Below are 27022 nucleotides of genomic sequence, written 5' to 3' on the forward strand. Positions count from 1 at the left end.
AAGGCATTACTGTCAATAGACAAAAATGGGCATTGCTGTTTTCCCCTAGCACCCCCAAGGATGTCAGTTTCATATTATCACTTTCATTCATTCAACCTAAATCCTAAATTCTCCACAGTGCTATGGTATAAAGGAATAGCCTGGGACCCTGATCTGTCTAAAGCCCCAGATCTATGATTTAGTCAAAGCAGCTCAACTCTCTGAGCCTCATCTAAACAATGACATTTGAAATATTCTCTGCCCTGCTCTCTTCAAAGGAAATAATACAAGAGGAAATAACCTTACAAACAGTGAGCGGTTCAGACTGTTCCAGCTACAATTGTAGTCTGTCCAAGGCCAGACCCTTGCCTAAAGTTTGCCTTACTTTGGGTTGCAAGGCTGTCATTAGTATCAGACAATGGAGGCCTGGCTCACTGCCTCTTGCTCCAACTCTTGAAGAGCCCAGAAATGTGGCTGTTCAAGTGAGAGCAGGCAGAGCTGAGAAATAGGGAATAGCTGAGAAATAGGGAATCTAGTCCTCATCTCCTCAAAAAGAAACACATGTCAGGAGCAACAGGTGTATATTGTATGAGGCTGACCCTGCTAGCTATGAGCTGTATCTAGCAGCCCCCCGAAGCTCAGGCTGGGCCCAGGTAATTCGCAACAGGATCATTGAATAGTTTTAGTATATAATCTGCAGGAACCTTTGTGTAGGAGGGAAGTGCCTTTGGACCTGAACTAGGGGATAGATCCCTGCCCAATGTCTGGCTTTAGGGCAATATCATGGACCTTTGGCGTGATTGGTGACTATACTCTGTGTAGCTTTCTGAAATAAGACTGGATGATCAGGCCACCAGTACTTGTCCTTTTTGCTAGAACCTGGCCTAAAAATTACTTGGATTGCAGTAAATTCAGATAAAATTCCCCTGCTATCTCTGCCTCTTGCTTTTTCCAGGCTAGGCAGAAAAGCTCTGCTCTGCTGATGCCCAAGAGTCCAGGATTTGGGAATTTATGTTATTGTGGCAGATGTCTGTTGAGAGTCACGAATATGAAAATGCCAAGGGACTTTTTGTGTTGGGAGAGTCATCCAGTTCAACTCCTTGTTCTAGACACAGTTCAATTAGAATTAGATGAATAATACTTGTATTGCTTTATAAATGGAAATTTCCTCTTAGTGCTAAGGTAAGCTAAAGAATATCCCAGACTCACATGAGCACAGGTCCCAGGTCAGGCCCTGTCTCAGACAGAGGTAGGCTCTGTGGCGAAAGAAGACAGGAGCTCTAGTCAGGCTGGAGAGGGTGGTAACTGGGAAGGTACCCCAAGCAGTTTTTTTGAGCATGGAGCACAGCTGTAAACAAAGTGAGAGACATGTGCCTGCAGTATGGATTCAGGTTCTTCCACAGGCAGGGTTATTCCAAGGCAGAGTAAAGCTCCTGTCTCTGGAGCCCAGCATACTGATAACAACCATGTGGCTCTCAGCCTGGGAAGAGCTCTTTGAATCTCCTGCAAGTCACTGTGCAGAACAGCAAGATTGCTTCCATTGCCAAGGGTGAGTGCTTTGGCAGGTTTCTTGCCCCAATCTTGGCTACAAACATCTACCTTGTTCCTCCCTGGCACTCTCTTCAGGCTGTAATCTAATGTTACTCCCTTCACCCCTAGCCCAAGCCAAGAGAGGAGCAGCAGCCTCCTTGGGATCAGATGGCCACTTCCAGCATGTGGAGTGCACCTTTGCTTTCTCTAGCTTGCTGCCCTGGGTCCTCATTTTAGTGCAACAAGCAGTAAGTCTCACAAGAGGAACCTTGGGGTTGAAGAATCATGCCATAAGCCAGTCAACATGGAGCCTAAGAAGATTTTGCTTCTTGGAAATCCTGGGGCTCCATCAACTGTCCTGTTAACTCAAGGTCATTCTGGAAAGTCAAGCAGGCCTGGTCATCCTGGAGTCACCGCGGGAATAAATAGCACTGGGGTGGGGGTGGGGGTGGGGGTGCATTTCCTCTCTGTGGCTGCAATGCCAATATACCTCAATCCACCAGCAGCACTTAGAGGTTCTGGGAGTCCAGGCTCCCAAACCTGGGGCAGGGGCATATGGGTAGGGGCAAAATGGGGAAAATCTAGGATGCAGGGGCTTCTCCCAGCCTGATGGCCCCAAAGAAAGTGGTGTGCTTGCTCATATTGATAGAAATGTCGGCGTGCACCATCTTCACGGCGATCTTCTGGCGCGCCTTGAGGAGGCAGACGCCTGCTGTATAGCAAGTGTTGTAGTTGGTCTTGCCTGTCTCGATGCTGCGCGTGCACTGGAGGAAGGGCTTCTCATCCACCACCACCTCATAGCTGGCAAAGTCAGTGAAGTTGATGTAGTACACCTGGGTGAGAGGCAACGAGAAGGGATTGGGGAAGAGAGGAAAGAGAGGGTAGGGCCCTCCCCTGGTGAGCAGACAGAACCTTCTTAGATGAGCTGCCAGTGTACCTTATGCAAGGGGCAGGTGTCAGGCTTATGTCCTGTCCTTTCCCTGTTCTATGGGTCACATATAGCTGAGCAGACCACCTATGTCACAATAGTATACCTGTCACAAGTTCTGAGGGTCTGCCCCCTATTTGCCACCTCACCAGCCCCTTACCCCAACTTGGCATGAAGCACAATGTTCTGAACACCTTAGGTGCTCAATCAGTGCTCCAGACATTAACTAATTTTCCATTTCCAGCTCGGGATGATTATTTGAGACTAAACTGAGAAGTCTGTGATCCCCCTAGGAAGGGCATAGTAACAACTTTCCATCTCTGAAGCAGGTTAATAAAAGCTCCTCAGCTTATAGCTCACCCTTGGTGTGGCTGACTCTTCTCCCTGATTCCTACTGCTGTTTGGCCCTTTCATTATGCTGATTGAGGAAACAGATCTAGAGAGATGGAGAGCTAGCCACCACAAAGGAGACAATGGAGTTGGAAGTGTAAATCCCAGGCCCCTAACTTTAGTCTGTGGCTAGAAGGAAGCATGAACCTGATGTCATGAAGATTTTCCCAGCATGCATGGGTCACTCCCAATTTTCTCCTGGGTCCAGTAGATAAATTTTTCATCTTTCATTACCTACTTGGCCATCTTACCCTACCCTACACTTTGATTCTCCATCACCACCAAATGATGTTTAGTTAACAGGCATTGAGATTAAACTCACATGCCTTACAGGAGTTGAAACTTAATATGACACATTAAGTGACATTATAAAGACTACCTCCACAGGCTATTTGTGTGTGTGTGTGCACATACACACATACACATGAGTACTAGGACTTGAACTTGGGCTAGGTGCTGTTCCTGAGCTTTTCTGCTCAAGGCTAACAGTCTACCACCTTGAGCCATAGCACTACTTCTGGTTTTCTAGTGGTTAATTGGAGATACGAATCTCATAGGACTTTCCTACCCTGGGTGCCTTTGAACCTTGATCTTCAGATCTCAGCTTCCTGAGTAACTAGAATTACAGGCATGAGCTAACAGTGCCCGGCTATACATGCTCTTTTGATGGAAACTGTGTATCCAGGGGCTGTATAATCTTTAGGGTCAGGACCAAGGTACACCAAGATGCTTGGTGTACTTAATAAATGGTTGTTAACCCACCTTCTCTGGCCACTTTTCTGTGAGACCCATCTGTTGGCTCCACAGTCATTTTGTCCATCTGTCTGGTTGCTGCCCCACCCCTGAAGCCTCAGTGTTAAGGCTCATCTACTGCTAGCTCTAGGGAGACACCTCCACCAGTGGAGGCAACAATTGTAGGGTGTAAACAGGTGGGTACTGGCAGACCTGGGGGAAGTGGGCCCAGGGCAGGATAAGGACAAAAAACAGAGGGACAAAGGCCTGGGAGAATGACAGCAGAAAGGAGGTAAGAATAACAGAAACAGAGAGACAAATGGGAGAAAGAGGAAGGAAAGACAGTCAGAAATCTTTCTGAGGTGGAGAGAAAGTCTGCAGGAGCACTATTCATTATAATGCCCAAGCTAGCAGTGCTTTGGGGGAAGGGCTCTCAGCTTGGGAACTGACTTTGAAAAACTTTTGCTGAGACCAAGTTCAAGTTTGGCTGTAGAACCAAACAACTTAGAGGGAAAACAGGGCCTGAGGCTCTGCAGGAGGGAATCAGACAGCAGGGAGTGGGAAGGGCCTCTTTTTCATTTTTTCAGTATTTGGTCAAGGGGGAAAACACACCAAGAAACTGGCCCCCTCTCTGGACCTTTCAACTCCCTCCCATCGCTCTCCCTCACCCTCCCTCACTCCCCCACCCCCAGGGCCCAAGCAGGAAGTTTGGTCTTGGCTGGCTACACAGTGCCCCATTGTGGCCTGCGCCGGATCTGCATTGTGGATATAAGAAGAGTTACGCCTAAGACCGTACTCACTTCTACCTGACTATAGATGAAGTAGGTGCCGTCCACCAGTACCTCCAGCTCCCCGCTGCGGGGATGTAGCTTAAACACCTTGGGGTTCATAGTGATGCGAGACCAGTCATTGAGCACTCCACCTGAAAGATCTCAGTATGAGAGAAGGGTAGTCACTCAGTACATGTCAGAACAATCTGGGCAATAGCAATAAGAAACACCAAGCATTTTACAACCCCAGCCTCATCCCAGGTGACCAGGAAGGCCCAGAGGCCAAGCTTTAAGAGGACAAGTTGAAAGCAGGGAAACTGTGCTCTTTGTAAGGCAGCTATCAGGCCTGCCTTAGGGCCCCAGGGCTCTGTATATCTATCTTCATACCCTCCTCTCCTGAGCTGTTGTTCGTCTGCAAGGGTCTTTAAGCAACATTTTTTAATTTGAATTGGGAGGGGCCAGTAAGAGGAGAGTGAGCACAGCACACTGCTTTATTTTCTTTGTTGTTACAAGGCTGCACAGGCAAAATTCAGACACTGAGTGGCAGGCTAGGTCTATTATTATGCAGTTTCACTTTCCCAGTCATAGTTCCCGAGTCTCCATCCTATTTCATAGGTTTATGGGTTTTCTCCTCTGTAAGGGTTTCCTTTTTCTGAGTCCTCCATACCACTCCAGAAAAGCCTCGTTGGGCCCCAGGGAACCACTTAGCCCATTCAATTGTCTATCTGGGAACCTTTAAGGATCAAGGGTAATCGCTCAGATTCCACAGCACCTGAAGCTAGTAATCACTATCCCCCAGGTCTTGCAGGTAAGAGGAAGCTTTGTTCAAGTTAGGGAAAGACTACCAAGCTGCAGTAGAGTAGCTAAGAGTACAGATGGTGGAAGATGACTTGGACCTGAGGTACCCTTGGCAAAGCATCCATCTCTTAATCCTACTCCATTTAGGAGGAACCTGTATGTATGAGCACGTGTGTGTGTGTGTGTGTGTGTGTGTGTGTGTGTGTGTGTGTGTGTGTGTGTGTGTGTGTGTGTGTAAACTTCCCTTTCCATCCTGTGGAAGAGAGCTGTTATGTTCCTTCATACCACAGGAGGGAAGCCAAACTCATGGGGTTACTTCCTCCTCTTAGTCATCCACCCATTACCTAAGAAATTTTATTGTGTGTGTGTGTGTGTCTGTGTGTGTGTGTGAATTCTGACATTTGAGCTCAGGGCCAGTCCCTGAGCTTTTGTGCTCAAGGCTGGTGCTCTACCGCTTGAGCCACAACTCCCCTTCTGGCTTTTTTGGTGCTTAATTGGAGATGAGTCTCATGGACTCTGCTGCCTGGGCTGGTTTTGAACCATGATCCTCAGATCTCAGCTTCGCAAGTAGCTAGGAGTCCAGGCATGAGCCACAGGCACCTGGCTGTATCAGGTATCTTAACTTTTCTTTATTTATTGCTTCTACTCACATCCCTCCCTTTTCTACTCTAAGCTTGGTAAGCATCTGGCATGTTGGCTAGCTTGCTGCTTCCCAAGGCTCCTGGGGGTTCATGCATTTTAGGCTTTGGCACCCTGAGGATGGGACATTATTTCAAAGCACTGTTCTTTAATGAATGTTCATGTCTCTTTGGGGAAGAAAATGAACCTAAGCATTCACTGGAGTCTATATACACATCACTGAAGTAGCACAGAGCCTAGTAAAAAGAGTCCGAAAGACATAGCTTTGGATCTCAGCAACTAAACTTTGAAATCTTGGGCCAGTTAATTAACCTCTCAGTTCCAGTTTCTGTCTCTGCAAAAAGAACCTGACTCCTACCTCACTAGATGGTTGTGAGGGCCAAATGAAATAAAAGACAAAAATATGCTGGAAACTCTAAAGTACTATACACACGTAAGACAGTATGATTTATTATGGTATTATACAATCTCTCGGGGACTCTTAAATACAGGGGATACATGAAAGCAGTTTTATTCAACCTCTTGGAACACAATCTCACTTTGATAGACATTAGCATCTCACATTCCCTAGAGATTACAGCATGCCCTTCCTTCCCTGAGAGAAATGACCCTTCCATCCATTCAGAAACCAGACAAGAAGATTTGATGTAGTTTTACTTTCTGTAGTTTGTATTGTGAAAATGCTTACCAAACTACACATGGAGATTCTCATATAGCCTCCCTTCCTCCCCAAGAATACTTAGGTAGATAATGTCACAAGTCTCCTTCAGCTCCCTCATCAGTGGATTCTGAATATAATTTGGGGGTAGCAATAGCTCTTGATACAAGCAGTTATGTGGGAGAGCCAGCAGAGGGCATGATGGAGCAGTGAAGGGCTTCCTATGCCAAGGGTACCTCAGCAGCCTGGGAAGAACTAGGCTGAGTGATTATTTGGAGGTTGGGAAAGAAGGAATGAAGAAGCTCCTCTTGGGGAATGAGCCTACATAGATTCTTACCATTCTTGACTTGAATTGCTGACCCTTGGCCCTGTAGGTGCACCACAGCTGGCTGGGAGGATGAGAAGGAAAGAGTCACTGTAATGGCTGCTTGATCAGCCACACATTCCCTCCCCAAGTTTTCTAGTCTCCATTTGTATCCCAATTATGAGATATTTCTACTTGAGTGTAATGTGATTTTGTGCCTCTGCCACTTCCTCATTATATGACCTCAGCGAAATGTAATGCCTCTGAGCCTCATTTCCCCAACTGTAAAATGGGGATTATGAGAATCTCTGTCTGGCTTCTTCACACAGGGGTGTTTGAAGATCAAATGAGGTGATGGATGTAAAATTGTCCTGCAAGGCTAGCAAGCATTGTGCTGTGATGTAGATTTATCACTGTGGCCAAACAGCTACAGTGAGGGCGGCTTCGAGGAGACAAGGGCTAGGCCAGGCAGCAGAACCTGCCAGTAGAGACAGATTAGCAAGCTCAAAGACAAGGGAGGAGCCATCAGGCCATTAAGGCAGAAGCCCAGGCTGGCCTTGGCCTGGAGCTACTTGGCTGTTTTTCAAGGACAAACTCTTATACTTCTCAGCTCCAGATCCCAGGCACTCTGAGTGCTGGCCAGGTGTCTGGGGATGTCTGGGGAGTTGGAGGCCCAGGTGAACAGGCCTACTGGAAGCTCATTTCAGGTGACTACTGAGCCTGATGGTGGTGACACTCTGTCTCCTGTGGAAAGAGGACAAAAGGTCCTGGCAAGGCAGGGTTCCCTTAGCTTAAGTCAGACCCTAGGGCAAAACTTTTCTATTTATAGATGGGGAGGGGTTTGAGCCTGAAAACAAAACAAAACAAAACAACCTCAGAACCTCCAGAGTGTCCTTATAAAATAAAGCCTTAAGAAATTTTATGGGGAGTTGACTTAAAGGTGGCTCTCAACCTGTGGCCTTCTCTTCTCCCCAGGAAGAGAGCAATCCCCAGCCAACCTGGTTCTCTCTCGTTCCAGCTTTATCCGCAGCACCTGCAAAATAGGACAGGACAATGAAAGGGCATGCTCCTTCTACTTTCTTCTCTCCTCACTTCTGCCCCAGTGGCACTGAGCCTTGCTCTCTGGGGCCAGCCCTGAGTTTTCTTCTCTAAAGATTAGAGCTGGAGGGGAGGGGGGTCAGACTGACAAGAGAGGCCCTAGGATGGGAGATGAGATTTCTTCTTTGGCCTTCCTGGCTCTTACCTTCATCTTTAGTGGAATGAACATCCATAGGAAATCTAGCTTTTTTGCCAATGTTGGCCCAAGGAAAACACCACTTTGTACCCATGAGGAGTAATGAGAGGGCATTCCTATCACTGTGTGCTTCTGAGATGATGCCACTTGCTTTTCTAGCCATTTGCTCCCTTTCTATCAATTGTCTTCATAGAACCCACTGCCATTTGTAAAGATCTTGTTTCTTTAATTGTCTCTCTGCCTCTAGGACATAAACTCTATGAGAGCAGGGACCACTTAGCAATATATCTCCTTGTACACAGAAATTGCTCAATTAATATTTGTGGAATGATTGGATTAGAAAAACTAACTCTGTCTCTTGTGACCATGGTAACACTGCTGAGCCCTGTTTAAATTATAAGTTGAGGAATCTGAGTTCTGTTGCTAAATTCTTGGTCCCAGAGAAATAAACTGTAGAGTCTATTGCTTGAAAACATCAAGATACAGAAAGGGAGAAGAAGAAAGAACTAACAACTGACATTAACCCAGGAAGTCTGACTGCTGTCAACTCCAGTTACCCAGGTTTGGATCTACAGCCATACCTTTTGGATCCTCTCTGGGACTCAGGAGAAAGATGTAAATGGATGAAATGGTATCTTGTTTGTATATGTGTATATATGTGTTATGGTTTTGGGGCTTGCCCCTTAACTATTTTGCTCAATGCTGGCACTCTACTACTTGATCCATACCTCTACTTCTGCCTTTTTGGTGGTTAACTGGAGATAAAATTCTCATAGACTTTTATGTCTGGGGTGGCTATGTATTGCAATTCTCAGATGTCAGCCTCCTGAGTAGCTTGGATTACATGTGTAAGCCACTGGTGCCCGGCTGAAATGGTATTTAAATGGGTAGTGTGGGGGCTGGGAAGTGTGCTTGCCTCACACGCATGAGGCTCTGGGTTCGATTCCTCAGCACCACAGAAGCAGAAAAAGCTGGAAGTGGCACTGTAGCTCAAGTGGTAGAGCACTAGCCTTGAGCTGAAGAGCTGAGGGACAGTGCCCAGGCCCAGAGTTCAGGCCCCACGACTGACAAAAAAAAGGGTAGTATGGCGGGTTAAGGATCTAGTGTGAGAATCACTTGGTTCCAGGAAAGGAAGACCTTGGGGCCTAGGTTTGTTGCATCTACTGCCAGACTTTATTGTAAGTAACTACTTGTTGTCATCTCTGGGAAAGGAAACAGTGTTCATGGGATCAAAGTATCCTAGGACTTGTTCTTTTGTGCAATCCCCAACATTCTTTCCCATAGCCTGTTCTAGCTATACCAAAAATAGTGTATGGAGCTAGATGCTGGAAATCAAATCAGAGGAGATCAAGGTTGTCCTCCCTTAGGATTTCCTGTGACCTCTCAGGGCCTATCCCTTGCCTCTGTTTCTGGCTCATCTAAGTTTACTAGCCTACTCACTATAGAGAGGCTTGGAGTGAAGGATAGATTATGATAGAAGGGTTGAATTGGATAAGAATAGGGCTCCACCAACTGATAGAGCAGGCCAGACCATACCAGCACGTTCAACTGCTAGCACTATGCTTGGCTAGGAGACCTATATTTCTTACTGCATGCCATAAATGTCATCAGTGTTTGAAAATGCTCTCCTCCTCTTGCTCTCAAAAAGTGAGCAAATACAGTCATTATATTCAATGTACATTATGTAAAATGAACTATGTAAGGTCAGGGGAGGTAGGGGGATATGAGAGAGAACAAAGGAAGGAATTACATTGATGAAGAAGCATTGTACTCATAACCTCACTAATGGAATGGTAATCCCTTTATACAACTACTTAATAACAATAAGAATGTTAAAAAAAAAGTACTTCTAAATTTTTTGGAGAGATAGAGGAACTCACCAGAAGGTCCCTGGAGGCCAGGGGGTCCTTGAGGACCTGGAGGGCCAGGAGGACCGGGTGGTCCCATAACAGTTGTTCCTGGAATGCCAGGAATTCCTGGGATCCCTGGGGGTCCCTGGGGTCCTGGAGGTCCTGGAGGTCCTGGGGGACCATTGGGCCCAGGTGGCCCTGCCTTCTTTCCTGAAAAACAATATCCAGCATTACATTTGAAGCTACGTTGACTGTCAAGGATGTGCTGTTAGTAGAGTGCTGTCAGGAATTGTAGAGACTTAGAACAATACAAAGTCAGCCATCTGGGAGTTTATGCTAAAGAGCCAGAAACCTTATTTCATGGACCTGGCTTGAACTCAGAGCCTAAGTGCTATCCTTGAGCTTGTTTACTCAAGGCAAGAGCTCTACCACTTTAAGCCACAGCTTCCCTTCCAATTTTCTGATGGTTAATTGGAATGAAGAGTCTCATGGACTTCCCTGCCTGGGCTGGCTTCAAATCGCAACACTCAGATCTCAGCCTCCTGAGTAGCTATGATTATAGGTGTGAGTCACCAGTGCCCAGGTAAGAGCCAGACAACTTTATCTCATATAACCTCTCAGCCTGACTTGAGGCTAGAGAAATAAATGGCCTTCAAGGAGCTCAGTCTAGTAGGGAGATAGTCATAGTCATTGGAAAGTGCTACATTAGTGGTAAGGACCAAATGCTGAAGAGGTCAGGGGATGCTTCAAAAAGGAGGTCATGTTTCAGCTGAGTCCAAAGGAGGGGAACTACCAAGCAGTTAGACCTATGGGTCGCTTGATGGTTCCTTTTTAGAATGGGGCTATTGTCAAAGAGCATGGGACTTTCATGTTCACTACCCAGTCTGGTGGACTTGATGTGGCTCACAAGAGGAAGCTAGACAGTTTAGATTCAGGAACACTCTTACAGGCGTCAGTATGTTCAGGGGGCTGAGAATGAAGCATGGGAAAGAGTTTGAAAGGTAGGGTGGATGGTAAGGGAGAGTAGCAGAGAGGGAGAGATTGAGAATATTGAGAAATAATAGGAAAGAAGAGAAGGTAGAGTGGAGAGAACAAAGGAGGAGGCATAGGCTTTGTTTCTCAGCTGAACTCTCTAAACTCTATTTCTAAAGATCTCTAGGAAAGGAAATTCTGCAAACTCCTTCACCCCTCACTGCTCAGCTAGAAAGTTTTCTGGTATATTTAACTGAAATCCCTCTTGTGGCAGTTTGAACTTTTTTCCTATTCTTTGTATAGACAGAGAAGAAAAGTTACCAGCACATATATAAAACCCTTCATATGCTCAAGGACATTAGGTTACCCATCAACCTTCATTTTTATAGGCATAAGTAATCTACCTTCCTAGAAATCTTTTCTCTGAGGCTGTATTCATTAATATATTATTTGCCATGGCCACAAATGCTTTACCTTTTCCTTCTTATTGTTCTGCTAGAGCACCCATCACCCCTCCTACTTCATATTCCAGTCCTTCCAATGTTCCTACCACAATATAGTCATGTTAAATGAGTCATAACTGTTGTCTTGAACCCAAGTCTTCAGTTCCTACTATTGACTTGTTCTGATCTGAGCAGACACACTTAGGAACTGCAGGCGATTATTCTATTCCATGGATTGTACTAGGTGTTTTATTCCTTCACTGTCTTTTCACAATTTGGGGAAGTTCTAAAAATGGAAACCTTTTGTCAGACATGATAATGATGGTGATAACTATGTCCTTACTTACAGTAATTTCTTCATTTTTGTGTCAGTACTAGTGCTTGAACTCAGGACCTGAGCACTCTCTCTTAGCTGTTTTTGCTCAAGCCTGATACACTACCACTTGATCCACACCTCCACTTCTGGCTTTTTGCTGGCTAGCTGGAGATTAGAGTCTCATAGACTTTCCTGCCTGGGTTAGCTTCAAATTGCAATCCTCACATCTCAGCCTCCTAAGTAAATAGAATTCAGTGAGCCATTGGTGCCTGCCTCTAAGGTAATTTCTTAGAATTTTAAATACAATTTATTTACTGCCAAGAGTATACTGTCAGTAATGTGTTGCCAGGAGTTTTAGAGACTTCATGACACTCTCTAAGGTTAAAGTTTTTGCTTTAAACTGTACTGGCTCCAACTCTCTGCTCCTTAGACTCTTAGCCTGGAGAATCCTATCTTAATTTATCGCCTCTTCATTTAAAAATAATGTTTCAGTGGGGGAAAATGAGGGAGAGGGTAACACTGTTCAAAAATGTACTAATTACCTTACTAATGTAACTGTAACCCTCTATGTATATCACCTTTACAATAAAATTAAATCAAACAAGTAATATGTCATCTCCAAGAAACCAAACATTCATGGCAAGGTCATTCAAGAAGCCAACTGTCCGTGTCTAACCACATCAGAATTTGGAAATAGAATGCAGATCATTATAGGATTGCTGTCTCAGGGAAGCAAAGAAAGAAAGCTCTATAGAGCATTTCTCATAGTCATTTTAGTAATGAAGACCTAGAGGCATGAGATTTAGAATTTTCCCTGCACTTAGCAGCAAAAGATCAGATCTGCCCAGTTTCTAGATCTAGCCAATTTGAAGATGTTGAACAGGGAAACCATCCCCTTTAGGATTTGGGAAGTTTCCAAATCAGGCTTAGTCAGTTCCCAAGTTTCAATTCTAGCTAGTGTAGTGGAAAGAACACAGAATCTGTACTCAGGAGATAAGGAGGTAAGCCCCATCTCTGCCATAGATGTACTTTCCGTAAATCCTTTCCTTTTCTTGAGCCTTAGTTTCTCTATCTGTGAAAAGAGGAGCTTGGCCTTGGTGATTTCTCCATTTTCTCTTGAAATTCTCCATGAGGAGAACTGACCTACCCTTGGCAGTCAGGGAACTTCTCTAACCTTATAAGGTTGCTTCTCCCTCTTCATTTGTTTGGAGCGGGGTATGGAATAGACATAGAGGATGGTGTATGTTAGATCATCCCTGGTCCTACCTATTATTTGCAGGCCTAACAGACTTTTTAGCTATAGTGTGTTCTGTGGGTAATACACCTTCAAGGATGTGAGTCCTCTGTAATTGCTTCATGTAATTGTAGAAGAATTATAGCCAGACACATCTCCATTCCAAGATAATAATGGTTGGTGCATAAGCAGAGGATGTTCACTTATAAAGATGTTAGAAGGCATTTGAACAAAAGCTTCTGCTACAATCCAGTTCTGCAGCTGGCTTCTGCCTTTCTAGAATCAGAAAAGTGTGCTTTTCCTACTTGTACACTTACAGGAAGTTCAGTCCAAAGAAGAATATATATATATATATATATATATATATATATATGTATATATATGTGTGTATACACACACACATATAAATATAATGACCTGTGGACCAAGATGGTTGAATTCCTTCTCCTGACTTTCCAACATTAATAGAATATTTCATGATACAAAAGATCAGAGACATTTGCACTTACAATGTTACCCTGTGTAGTCTTAGATGAAAGAATACATTATTCCTTTTTTGTGTATGTGGGTACTAGGGCTTGAACTCAGCCTGGGTGCTGTCCCTGAGCTTCTTTTGCTCAAAGCTGACATTCTATCACTTGAACCACAGCTTTACTTCTGATTTTTTGATGGTTAATTAGAGATAAGAGTCTCATGGACTTTTCTGCCCTGGCTGGCCTTTAGCCTAAGTCCTCAGATCTCTGCCTCCTGAGTAACTAGGATTATAGTTGTGAACCATTGGAGCCTGGCTCACTATTCCTTTTAAAGCTATACTTCATCCAAGGGGTATTTCCTTCACCTTTTAGGTAAGTCCCAAATGTTGAAGGGTTTAAGGGAAAGACTGAGGGAGAGAGAGGGAAAGGGAGATAAGAGGAATCCTGATAGTTGTGGAGGTAGGAAAATTCCACTAAACGTGAAAATTGCGTGAACAATTCAATTTACCTCTTCAGGCATGTGCCTATTCACTGTGTCCAAGGAAATCCATATGAAATGGATTCTAAATCACTTGCAGCCCAAGTAAATGCTTAAGGCTTATGTGCAGCCTTTTCCCAGTAATGTCCCATACACAAGGTAGCAGTGCTGGGCAATGATATGAGCTATAATTTTAGTATTAAAAGTATATGACAAGAGTTAAGAAATAAATGTTTGAAAATCAAATTTACTTTCTTAAAAGAGAGTATCTTGCCCAGCCCCTCCAGAGTAAAAAGTTTTTCTCATTGAGTCTACCTTTATGGCTGTTTATTATCCTGGCTTAGCTTGGGTCTTGAGAAGGCCAGGCCCTTTCTCAATATCTTTACAAGAGGAATTCAAGTTTTACCTGTGGACCAGGGTGCTTCAAGGTACCCAAGAACTTCAGTGTTCAGAACACTAGTAGGCTGTACCTAAAAATAGTCTTTTTTGGCCAAGTTTGAAGTTGTTAATTTATTCTAGAAAGCTCCATAATTTTTTTTTGTGATACTGAGGTTTGAACTTGGGGCCTCATATTTGTTATCAGGCACTCTACAACTGGAGACACTCCATCAACCCTTTGTATGTTTTGAGTTAAGATCTCACTTTATGCCTGGGTCAACCTGGGCTTTGATACTGCTCTTGTGTTGCCCTGCATTGCTGGCATGACAGACTCATACCACTGCCTAGCCATTGGTAGAGATGGAGTCTTACCAACTTTCCTTCCTCCACACCAGGTTGCCTTGAACCACAATCTTCCATCTCCACCTCCCAAGGAATGAAGAGTACAACCTTGAGTCACTGTGCCCAACATATAAATCTTAACAGAATCATTTCACTTAAAACATTTGAATAAAAAAAATCATTAGTTTTACACTATCTTCCTCCAGGCTCCAAATCCAGAGATAAACTTGTTTCACAGTTGGTTCTTTTAGTGCTAAGATGTGGAGCATATTTTTCTAGTCCTGCCCTTGGAGCCTTTTGCCTTTGGATTCTCATTGTTAAGTAAGCAAACACTTCTATGGGTCTTTTTGTCAGTCTCATCTCAGGTACAACGAGGACTTACTGAACCAACAAGAACATAGTAGAACTGTCCAAGTAGAAGCTTCTTTACAAAGGCTAAAGGATCAAAGTAATTCTACAGCCTATTTTTTTCCATCACAGGGAATTTGATAATGATTCCTTAAAGCAAGAAACATCTTCCTAATCATCTGAGAAGCTGAAGAAATCAAATATTGCCATTTTTCCATAGGTAATACACTTTTTGCTCTATAAGGTGTTTTAAGTCCTCCTTCAAACCAATAATGGACTTAATAAAGGAGGAGGGGGAAGGAGAGAAAAAAGAGAGGCTTCAGGAAGAATAAGGAGAATGAAGGAAAGAGATGTAAATGGTATTGTTTGGAAGAGAGAGCAAGAATGAGGAAAAAAAAGCAACTTATGTGTTGCTAGAGAATCAATTCTATTTTTTTGGGGGGGGTCCGGTCGTGGGGCCTGAACTCTGGGCCTGGGCGCTGTCCCTCAGCTCTTCAGCTCAAGGCTAGCGCTCTACCACTTGAGCCACAGCGCCACTTCCATCTTTTTTCTTTGTGCTTATGTGGTGCTGAGGAATCGAACCCAGAGCCTCATGCATGCAAGGCAAGCACTCTACCACTGAGCCACCTTCCCAGCTCAATTCTATTTTTTTGATCAACCATCACTGAAGAATTATTTCCTGTTCTTTAGAAACTGCAACAGTCAAATGCATCACATTGATGGAATAAAATAATGAGCAATCAAACATTGAAAGAAACAAATATGAAATCTTACTTTCTTGATTTTTTTTCTTTTAATTTTTTTTTTTAAAACACCATATTTACATGATATTTTTCCTTTATAAAATTGGGAGTTCAACTTACCCTTCTTTTTGTTTTTAACTGGACCTATGAGAAACAGAAATGAAAATTTAAGTCAGTGGAAAGAAACACAAATTGTTTTTTCTCTAAAGCAGTCGCTAAAAGGGATCCCCCAAATACTACAAACTTAAAGATGTCCTACAGCCAAGGGCCAAGTTTTTGGTAAAGAATCTATCAACTATCAGGCCTTCTCAATCAGTCTGTTTTCTGACTGTTGATGCCAAAAATTATAAAGAAATTTCTTCTAGTGGAGGTGGGGAGATATGTGTGAGAGAATGGTACTTCCCAGTAGAGATGAAATGCCCAGAAATGCACAACTCAACAACCCTAGGACGGCATTCCATTAACTCTGCAAGTCCTGAGGTTGAAGAGTTATGCATTCAGGTACAAATCTCATATGAAGTCTTATGGTGAAAGTGGAAAACTTTTTTAAAAGGGCTGTTTTTATAGCAGGGACACAGCAGCAGTAGTTTACTTTTTACTCATTTCCTTATTGTGATTTGTTAGTTATTAAAACAGTGCCAACAATAAAACACTCATGTGGGGGCCATATGTACTCCCAGTGCAATTTACCAGAACTTAATAAATGCTCTAAAGGAGGTGTCAACAGTTTCATCAGCAGTAAAATCACATGCACTTTCTTGCAAATTGCTTTTTTTTTTTTTTTTTTTTTTGGGTCCGGTCGTGGGGCCTGAACTCTGGGCCTGGGCACTGTCCCTCAGCTCTTCAGCTCAAGGCTAGCACTCTACCACTTGAGCCACAGCGCCACTTCCGGCTTTTTTCTGTTTTGCTTATGTGGTGCTGAGAAATCGAACCCAGGGCCTCAGGCATGCAAGGCAAGCGCTCTACCACTGAGCCACCTTCCCAGCCCTGCTTTTTTTTTTTTTTGAGCCAGGGTCTTGCTCTATAGCCCAGAATGGCCTTCATCTCAAGATTCTCCTATCTCTGCTTCTTGAGTGCAGGGATTACAGGCTTGTGCAATCATGCCTGGCCTTGAGAATTGTTTTTAAGGAAAACAATTTTAATCAATAGAGGGAACTTGGGAAATCTAATTCTTTTCTAATATAGTTAGGCAACAACCACTCCCTAGACACACACAGTTTAGGTTTTTCTTAGTCATTTTCCCTCCTGGGGACCCAATTCTCTTTATTCTGTAGATGGATCTTTCTTTAGATACAGGTATTTAAAATCTGTTCCAAGCACCAACATAGACAATATTATACAACATTAAATTTCTGTCAATGCCCTCAGGAGCTTACAAAAAGAACAACAAATAGTTGTATATTATCTTATAATTTGTAAAACATGCTTTGTATATTGTCTCATTTAATCCTTGCAACAAGTCTGGAATAATATCTACCTATGAAAACAGGGTCTATTAGATGTCAGTAAACACTTCTAACATTTATAGCTTCAAGTGTGACCATCAGAGCTACACCTGCTACTTAAAAAAAACAGTACATGTATAGACTTCCCTAGCAAAGAAATGTGCAACAGTAGATGTCTTAAATTGAGTTGAGCACCTGGCTGTACTCCCAGTCCTTTGTCTTTTTGCCCCCTACAGTCTTTATCTTCTTTTAACAGCTTTGCACACACTTGAGAATGTGCATGGTGGTGGCGGCAAGGAAGCAAGCAACTCAACCTGAGAAGGGGGCTCCTCGTCCTCCTTAAACTGCAAAACTACTTAGGAAAGGATTTACACAGAAATGGCCCAGCTCCACCAGCCAGCAGCCAGCCAGCCATCTCAGCCACCACATTCACCTCAGCAATGGAGAACAGTAGGACAACAGCTGTTGCTGCCATCGTGACCTCATAGCCAAGCTGTGCTGGGTCTGATACTGTCTTTACTTTTTCTTTTTTTCTTGCCCTTCTGCTAGAGTGTTGTCCTGGAGCTTTTTCATTCAAGGAAAGTGCTCTACCTCTTTGAGCCACAGCACCACTCCTGGTTTTCTGGTGCTTTATTGGAGATAAGAGTCTCATGGACTTTCCTGTCCTGGCTGCCTCTGAACTGAAATCCTCAGATCTCAGCCTCCTGAAAAGCTAGGATTACTGGTGTCCAGCTTTCTTATGCACACACACACACACACACACACACACACACACACACACACACACACACACACACACACACACACACACACACATATACACTTTCATATATATAATAAAAGTCTTTTGCATATGGGCTGGGAAGGTGGCTCAGTGGTAGAGCGCTTGCCTTGTATGCATGAGGCCTTAGGTTCAATTCCTCAGCACCGCATAAGCAGAAAAAGCCAGAAGTGGCACTGTGGCTCAAGAGGTAGAGTGCTAGCCTTCAGCTGAAGAGCTGAGGGACAGCACCTAGATCCAGAGTGCAGGCCCCACGACCAACAGAAAAAAAAGTCTTTTACATAACATATTACTAGAATTGTTTCTTTTGGATCAGAGTGGGAAAGGCTTTCCTTTTATATATGGTCACTGTCTTCAATCATATATTGTTAGATCCTGCATAGGGTAATATTATAAAAGTATTATTTTTTCTAGTTTTCTAGTTTCCTTTTTAAATTTATAAGTAATCTAGTATAGGTTTTGTGGTGAGGAAAGGAGCCAAAACTGAAATTTTATTTTTCTCCCCAAATGGTAATCACATGGGGAATACATAAAGAAAAAAGGGCTCAAAACCTTTCTTCTACTCCATCTTTGGTCATGGAAAGGCTCTCAGAGATATTGTGTATTTCCCTTGAGAAAAAAGATAATGTAAAGTCATTAGGCTGTATCACATTTCCCATGAGTGCTAATGAGTACATCATCTCAAAAACACAGAGTTAAATCATTATGAGTTTTAAACCTCTAAGCCTGGGTTCTGTATCTGCTATGCTCATTGCTTCCATTTGAGGCCATTATACTTTCCCAACTGAATGAGAGGAAATGCAAAACAGGCAACACTCTTCTGAGTTCTGTAACACTTTAGATGTATTGATTTAGTTTCTACATATGCTTCAGAAACTTGTTCTTACATATTCACTGCACTATCACTATTACAGGTCTGTGTCAATGGTAATAAGCTACATTTCTACATCACTCCAATTTCCTCTACTTGTAACCATTATGTTTTCTATAAAAAATGCATCATAGTGGGACAGAAGGTTATGCAGTACCTGGGACTGTTCTGATAGAATGAAAATTGAGATCAGACAGGTTTTGTTCAATGTAGGTGGTCAGTGTGCCTATATGACATGAAGAAAATTGTGTCTTGTAACAGAAGGAGCTAGTTCTAAATTCAACTATAAACTGTAAACTGTTATAAGACAAGTGATTTTTATTCTGATTTTCATTTGCTAAATGAAGAAATACTCTATACACTGTCTCTATTCAAGGCCTAGGATTATGACCAGGAAGGATGATGTAAAACCAACGAGCTAGAATTCTGTAGCCAGTAAAATTACTCTTCAAAAAATGAAGGCAAAAGAGACTTTCAGACAAAATTAAGAGAATTCATTGCTAGTAGATCTGCCTTGGAAGAAATATTAACAGAAGTTTCTAAGAAGGAATATGATATAGGTCAGAAACTTGGCTCTCCATAAAAAGGAAGTGAATTTGAGAATGAATAAGAGAAAATGAATAAAAATATTTTGTTGAATCTTAATAAAACGTACAACAATTTTGTTCAAAATAATTATAGCAGAAATGTGTTCCATGATTATAATTTATAAATCTAAGAAACAAATTACAGCAATGTCAAAAAGGAGAAGAGGTACACATTGGGAAGACTCTTCTCTAGGGCCCTTGAACTGAAGTGGTAGAGTGTTATTTGAAGGTGGACATGAAATAGTTCAAACAGTGGGGAAACCTGTATATTGTTTTTTAAAAAAGGACAAATCATATGCTAACAGAGGAGAAAATAGAATCATAAGATGCTTGATTAAAATCAAAGAAGGCAGGAAAAGAGTGGAAGTTAAGAAAAGAAAGGATGCCGGGCACCAGTAGCTCACATTACTCAGGAGGCTGAGATCTGAGGATTGCAGGTCAATGCCAGCCCAGGCAAGAAACATCGTTAGACACTTATCTCCAATTAACCACCAGAAAACCAGAAGTGGCACTGTGGTGAGCTGAAGAGCTCAGGGACAGTGCCCAGGCCTGTACCCAGGCCCAGGCCAAGGCCCAGGCCCAGGCCCAGCATTCAAGCTCCATGACCGGAAAAAAATGTCAATGAATAGAAAACTACCATGATAGTAGAAATTAACTCTGCTATACAAATAATCACTTTAAATGTGAATGCTGTAAAAACATGAATTAAATATAAAGGCTAATGGTACACACTTGTAATTTGGGCACTTGGGGACCAGAGGCAAGAGGGTCATGAGTCTGAGATCAGGCTAAACTATATAACAAAACTGTCTGAACAAAACAAAACAAAAGAAAAATCAAGCAAACCGTTGCAGCAATGAGAAGTACAAATTGTTATGTCGAAAATGAACTTTACAACTTTGGTAGGGGGGCGGGGAGGACTGGGGGGGCGGGGGGAGGATGGGAAGGGATGGGAAGGGGAAACAAAGGAGGAGGCTACAATGCTTGATAAGAAATGTACTCATTATCTTGCCCATGTAATTGTAACCCCTCTGTACAGTATTTTCACAATAAAAAATAAATAAAATAAAAAAAAAGAAAAATCAAGCAAACAACCCCCCCCCCCCAAACAGGATAACAAAGTAGATTAAAAAATAAGTCCCAGGCCGGGCGCTGGTGGCTCACGCCTGTAATCCCAGCTACTCAGGAGGCTGAGATCTGAGGATCGCGGTTCAAAGCCAGCCCGGGCAGGAGAGACCGTGAGACTCCTATCTCCAATAAACCACCAGAAAACCGGAAGTGTGGCTGTAGCTCAAGTGGTAGAGCACTCGCCTTGAGCTGAAGAGCTGAGGGACAGCGCCCAGGCCCAGAGTTCAAGCCCCACGACCGACAAAAAAAAAAAAAAAAAAAAAAAGTCCCAGGGCTGGGAAGGTGGCTCAGTGGTAGAGCGCTTGCCTTGCATGCATGAGGCCCTAGGTTTGATTCCTCAGCACCACATAAGCAAAAAGAAAAAAGCTGGAAGTGGTGCTGTGGCTCAAGTGGTAGAGCGCTAACCTTGAGCTGAAGAGCTGAGGGACAGTGCCAAGGCCCAAAGTTCGGGCCCCACGACGGGACCCAGAAAAAAAAAAGTCCCAAAGTTAAATTGTCTAAAAGAAATCCACTTTAATATAAAGTCACAGGTAAGGGGATGACAAAGATATATACTAAGTAAAGATATACACTAACTAAAGAGTAGTGATACTAATTTTAGACAAAGCACACTTCAGAGGAAGGGAATGATCAGGGACAAAAAGGATATTATATCATGACAAATGGGCCAAAACTCTGGAGGAAATAATAATCTTTATATGTGTATGAAACTAACAAAAAGAGCATCAAAATATGTGAAGCACAGTGATGAAACTGTGTGGAGAATAGGCAAACCCACTATTGCAGTGGAAGAAGATTTCAACACACCTATAGTACTTGCCAGAGCTAGCAGGCAGAAAATCAGTGAGTATAAAGTTAGGCTGAACGGCTACCACGAGCAAAGCAGATTGAATTGACATTTACAACATACATGTTTGAACATTAATCTGGCACCTATTCTTCTCAAGTTTACACAGAACAATGATGAAGATAGAACACATTCTGGTCTATAAAACACACCTTTACAAATTTAAAATATGCACACACATCAAAATAGAATAAAACTAGAAATCAGTAATAGAAATAAAGTTGGAAAATTCCAAACTACTTAGAAATTAAACATCACACTTGTATGTAATACATTTAGTAAAAAAAAGTCTCAAGAGAAATTTAAAATAGTTTGAACTAAATGGAAATTAAAACACAACCTATCAAAATGTGTGAGACGTTAGAAAGGACAAAATAATGGCATTCGCAGGGAAATGGATGGAACCAGAAAGAATCATGTTGAGTGAGGTAAGCCAAGAGCAAAGAGACAAATGGTACATGGTCTCCCTGATATGTGGATGTTAAATCCAAAACATAAGGAGATACAACAAAGTAAACATGACTCGAGAAACAAAGGACCTCTACTCATCTGGTCATATCATTACTAAATGACCTCATGCTGCTGACCACATATATGGCATATATGTGAACATCAGAGGGAAACTAGGAGGAGGACACAGAAACAGAGGGAAATGGGAAAACATACAACAGTGGGACCCATCAGCTGTACTGGACATTGATCAAAATGAACTAAGCAACTCAATGGCAGAAATGGGAGGGAGGCAACAACAAATTCTCAAAGAAACAACTGCCCAATAAATAAGTGGGCTAAAGACTTAAAGAGAAACTTCTTTGAAGAGGAAAGAAGGATGGTCAATACACACATGAAGAAATGCTCAGCCTCCCTAGCCATAAAAGAAATGCAGATCAAAACAATATTGAGATACCACCTCACCCCAGTTAGAATGGCTATAATCAAGAACTCTAATAACAACAGATGCTGGAGGGGATGTGGACAGAAGGGAACCTTACTGCATTGTTGGTGGGAGTGTAAACTTGTTCAACCACTTTGGAAAGCAGTATGGAGGTTCCTCAAAAGACTTCACATAGAGCTCCCCTATGACCCAGTAATCCCACTTTTGGGCATTTATCCAAAGGATCACAAACAAGACCATACTAAAGCTACCAGCACAACTATGTTTATTGCAGCATTATTTACCATAGCTAAGGTATGGAACCAACCCAGATGCCCCTCAGTAGATGAATGGATCAAGAAAATGTGGTGTATATACACAATGGAATTCTATGCCTCCATCAGAAAGAATGACATTGCCCCATTTGTTAGGAAATGGAAAGACTTGGGAAAAATTATATTAAGTGAAGTAAGCCAGGCCCAAAGAAACATAGGTCCCATGGTTTCCCTTATTTGCAATTACTAGTATATGTCTGAGACAAGCAGAAACGGTCAGATAAGTTGATGTTAGGTGAAATGAACCCCAAGATAAGGACTCAAATGTTTTTTTTTCTTTCTTGCAATTGTTTCTAACATATTTATAAGATGATTTCTTTGTTGCTTTGTATGTCCCTCCCCCATGGTATAACCCCTGTTTTCACTGTATTTGATGTTGGTATAATTTGTGGAGGGGAAGGGAAAAAACAAATTGTTTAAATAGGGATATAGGTGGACCCATTGCAACAATGAGATGTACAAGATGTTATGTTTAAAATGAACTTTACAACTTTGGCATGGGGGGGGAGTGGGGGGAGATGGGAAGGGATGGGAAGGGGAAACAAAGGAGGAGGCAACAATGCTTGATAAGAAATGTACTCATTATCTTGCCCATTTAATTGTACCCCTCTGTACAGTATTTTCACAATAATAAAAAAAAAAAAAGAAATGGGAGGGATGGAATGAGAGGCAAAGAGGGAACAGCTGACACTAAGCAAAAGGAAAGAAATGTACATATCACCTGATGAGGAAGAAATAACTGTATTGTCAAAGCTCACAGAATTCACAAACTTTATAGGCCACAATAAAGACGATTTACCCCATGAAGGTTAGAATATATTTGTGACTTTAACTAAGTATCACTATCCCACAATACTGTGAAATTTGTGAAATTTATGTAATCACTTAATCACAATAAAAAACTAATAAAAATGTGTGAGGTGCAGCAAAAGCAGTGCTGAGAGTGAAATTTGTATCACTGTATGCGTATATTAGAATAGGAAGGAGAAAACTCTAAAATATATATCTAAGCCTCCACCTTAGGAAACTAGAAAAAGAACAAATTTAAATGAAGCTATGAAGAAGAAACTAAATAATAGATATCAGAGCAGAAATAAATGAAGAACAGAAAAGTAATAGATGAAATCTGGTTCATTGAAAAGATCAATTAAATAGATAATCCTTTACTCAGGGCAACCAAATAAGGGAGAACACACACTTTACTAAGAGTAAAAAATTAAAAAGGATGCCAGGGACATGAAAAAAGATTTTAAAAAATTACAAGGAAGAAAAACTGTAGACTGATGTTTCTCTTGAATACAGATGCAAAAATCCTCAATAAAATATTAGCCAATCAAATCTAACAAAGTACTAAAAGAATTTACAGCAAAATTGTATATTTTAAGCATGTATCTTAAAAGTTCAGGCACTGGAAATTTGGTCCTTAATGAATCAATGTTTAGAGGCAAGGCCTTTTGGAAATTATTGGGTTATCTTAGTAATAGATTAATGGGATATCATGGGAGTTCCCTTTAAAAAAAAATGAAAGTGGGCTCTGTCTGATTTGCTTGCTCTGTCATGCTATGCAATCCCCTCTGTCCTGCCATGACCCACAGGAAAGCTTTTATCAGATACTTAACAGATACTAACATCATGTTCTTGGACTTTCTAGCCTTCAGAATGGTGAGCCAAAGAAACTTCTAGTCTTTATCATTTACCCAGTCTCAGCTATTTTCTTACAACAGAAAATGATGTTTATAAGAATAACAAGATGGGATTTATTCCTAGATGTGTCAGCATTCAAAAACCAATTAATTATATTTACCACACATCAACAGGGAAAACAAGAAAAATCAAATGATCATATCAATAGGTGAAGAAAATGTCTGACAAAATTCAACCACCTTTCATGGTGAAAAGTTCTCAGAAAATTAGGTACCTATGTAGAAAATGTCACAGAATCTACAAGAAGTCAGCTGATGCTGCATAGGAATTTCTACTTTTTTCTCCCGTAGGAGGATAGACTTACATAGGAAATGTCTCATTTTTCTTTCTATTCTTCTATGTCCAAAGCAGAAGGCAGATTATACTATAGGGTCCATCACATCTTTTCATCTAGCCTTAGCAAAATGCAAAACAAACTCATGACTCCACAAAACCCATTTAGGGAGATGAGTAGAGCTCCATCACTGGCCTCAAGCTTGTGTTTTCTTTCTTCTTGGAAGCACTGGAGTTAGAATTGAAGGCCTCAAGCTTACTAGTCAGTTGCTCTAACACTGAGCCATGCCCTCAGGTTTTTTTTGAACATCATTTTGAGACAGGGTCTCACTTTTTGTCTGGGAACTTGCCTGGACTACATACACTTACTGTATGCTTCATGCATTATCTGGGATGATAGGCACATGCCAATTATTGGTTGAAAATAAGTCTTGTGAACTTTTTTTGCCTGGATTGACCTTAAACCATGATTCTATTGATCTCAGCCCCAGAGAAGCTAGGATTACATATGTGAGCCATTGTACCTGGCTTCTTTCTTTAAAAGACATTTTTTATTTCGCATTTTTTGGGACACAAGATAGCTCAAAATGGCCTTAAATTCACATCCTTCTACCTCTGCCTTCTAAGTACTAGAATTACAGTCATAGACCACCAGCCAGGCCTGTGTTGTTTTCTGCCACTTTTTCAATGAACTGTAAGCATGCTTTCCCAGAGTTAGCTGCTGCACAATCTGGTTCTTCTTTAGAAGAATGAAAAACATTTTAAAATACCAAATGTCCAAAGCCTTCTGAAAAAGTCAACAACAGCTTCCTTTTCCAAGAGAAAAATCCCTCCTTGCATCCAAGAATGTAGATTTACACATGTAAAAATGTGTATTTGTACAGAAACTGTGATGGTTTATTCACATATGAAATCAACTGTGATAACTTATCTTTATGACATCAAAGGTTTATTTGCAAAATGAGACCTTTGTTCTGGTCCAGTAAATCTATCTCATGTTTTGAGCCAGAATTTAGATATGTATAACTTTTAAGCATCTTTTTCATTTTGAATTATAAAGAATATTTGGAATTTACTGCTATAGTTTCAACTGTACTCATCACAATAGTGGTCCAAACTGGAAGACATTAAAACAAAACTGAACTTATTCATACTGGCTATTTACTTAGTTTTCTTGTTTGCAATGAAAAGGAAAGAATTCACAAATGCCAAGAATTAAGCACCTGTTTCAAATTAAACATCATCCTTCTGCTTGCAAAATAGTTCCTTTATATCAAACTGCAGCAGAAGACACATGTCAATTCCTTTTTCCTTCCTGAAGAAGTCAATGCTAAATGTTTCTCTGTGTTTATTCTGAGAGGAGGAACAAAAGAACAACAATGGGTTTCCATTCCCAACCACAGAGGTAATGTAGACAAAGAGGTCAATATTTCAATAGGGAGAGTAGCTAAGGAAAAGAAGCAGGACTTCTTGCTCAAGAACATAACATAGAAATTCTGACCAAGTCCTGAGCTGGGAATTTTGTTTTATGATGAATGCAAGAGCATTTATGAGGGGTTGACTTGTGGTTCTAGTGGTAGACTGCCTACCTAGCAAGTGTGAGGCCTTGAATTCAAAACCTACTATCACCAAAATGAAAATAAATAAATAGATAAATAAATAATAAATAAATAAGCAAGCAGCTGTTGTCCGGAAAAGGGGGATAACATTCCTAATGTGGTCCAGCAGAAACATTTGGCCTTCTTGGAGCTGGTCTTCTCTGAGTGCCTAATTTCACCATCTTTACTTCATTATGGAATAGCCATTTTTGAAAAACAACTTGAGTGTTACTTAAAAAGTGAAACATGGTCTTACTACACGACCTCAAAATCATATTACCAGGTACTTACTCAAAGGATCTGAAAATTTATGATCACATACAGATGTCAATAGTAGCTTTATTTATGATGGGTAAAAATTCTTAGCAATTTAACAGTTAATAAGTAAATGGAAGCTGGGCGCTGGTGGCTCACGCCTGTAATCCTAGCTACTCAGGAGGCTGAGATCTGAGGATCGCGGTTCAAAGCCAGCCCGGGCAGGAGAGACCATGAGACTCCTATCTCCAATAAATCACCAGAAAACCGGAAGTGGCGCTGTAGCTCAAGTGGTAGAGCACTCGCCTTGAGCTGAAGAGCTGAGGGACAGCGCCCAGGCCCAGAGTTCAAGCCCCACGACCGACAAAAAAAAAAAAAAAAGTAAATGGATAAACAAAATGTGGTATATCCATACAATGAATTCCTATTCACCACCAAAAAAAGAAATTGGCTTTAAAGCCACATGATGATACAGAGGAAACTTAAATGTATATTGCTAAGTGAAAAAGCCAAGGTTAAAGGGAAAAACCCATGTGCTGAATAATTTCAACCATATGACATCCTGGAAAGGGTAAAATTATGAGATAGTAAAAAAGATCAGTGGTTGCCAAGGGTGGGAAAAGAGGGAATATACAGGAGCTCTGGGTTTCTGTCCAATTTTTCTGTGAATAAAATTCCTCTAAAATAGTCCATAATCATAAAACTTAATTATTAAAATACCAACTACCATGCATGCTTGCCTAAGACCAGGACCAATATCCAGTGCATCTTCTTTCCCACACCTC

At 41.7% G+C, this 27022-nt stretch overlaps 1 protein-coding gene across 1 annotated transcript in view; it reads right to left on the bottom strand.

The window, feature by feature from the left end:
• Positions 1-717: 717 nt before the first annotated feature.
• Positions 718-27022, bottom strand: part of Eda (ectodysplasin A) — a 97875-nt gene continuing 71570 nt past the window's right edge. Inside the window, exons 2-7 of the mRNA XM_042694947.1 lie at positions 15660-15683; positions 9843-10022; positions 7727-7761; positions 6762-6813; positions 4360-4490; positions 718-2342 (exon numbers count right to left, since the gene is read on the bottom strand). Coding sequence (XP_042550881.1) covers positions 2091-2342; positions 4360-4490; positions 6762-6813; positions 7727-7761; positions 9843-10022; positions 15660-15683 — 674 coding nt within the window. The 3' untranslated portion in view covers positions 718-2090. The remainder of the gene's footprint in view (positions 2343-4359; positions 4491-6761; positions 6814-7726; positions 7762-9842; positions 10023-15659; positions 15684-27022) is intronic.

This window comes from Dipodomys spectabilis, unplaced genomic scaffold, assembly GCF_019054845.1.
Source record: "Dipodomys spectabilis isolate Male_0828 unplaced genomic scaffold, ASM1905484v1 ptg000176l, whole genome shotgun sequence".
Lineage (NCBI taxonomy): Eukaryota > Metazoa > Chordata > Mammalia > Rodentia > Heteromyidae > Dipodomys > Dipodomys spectabilis.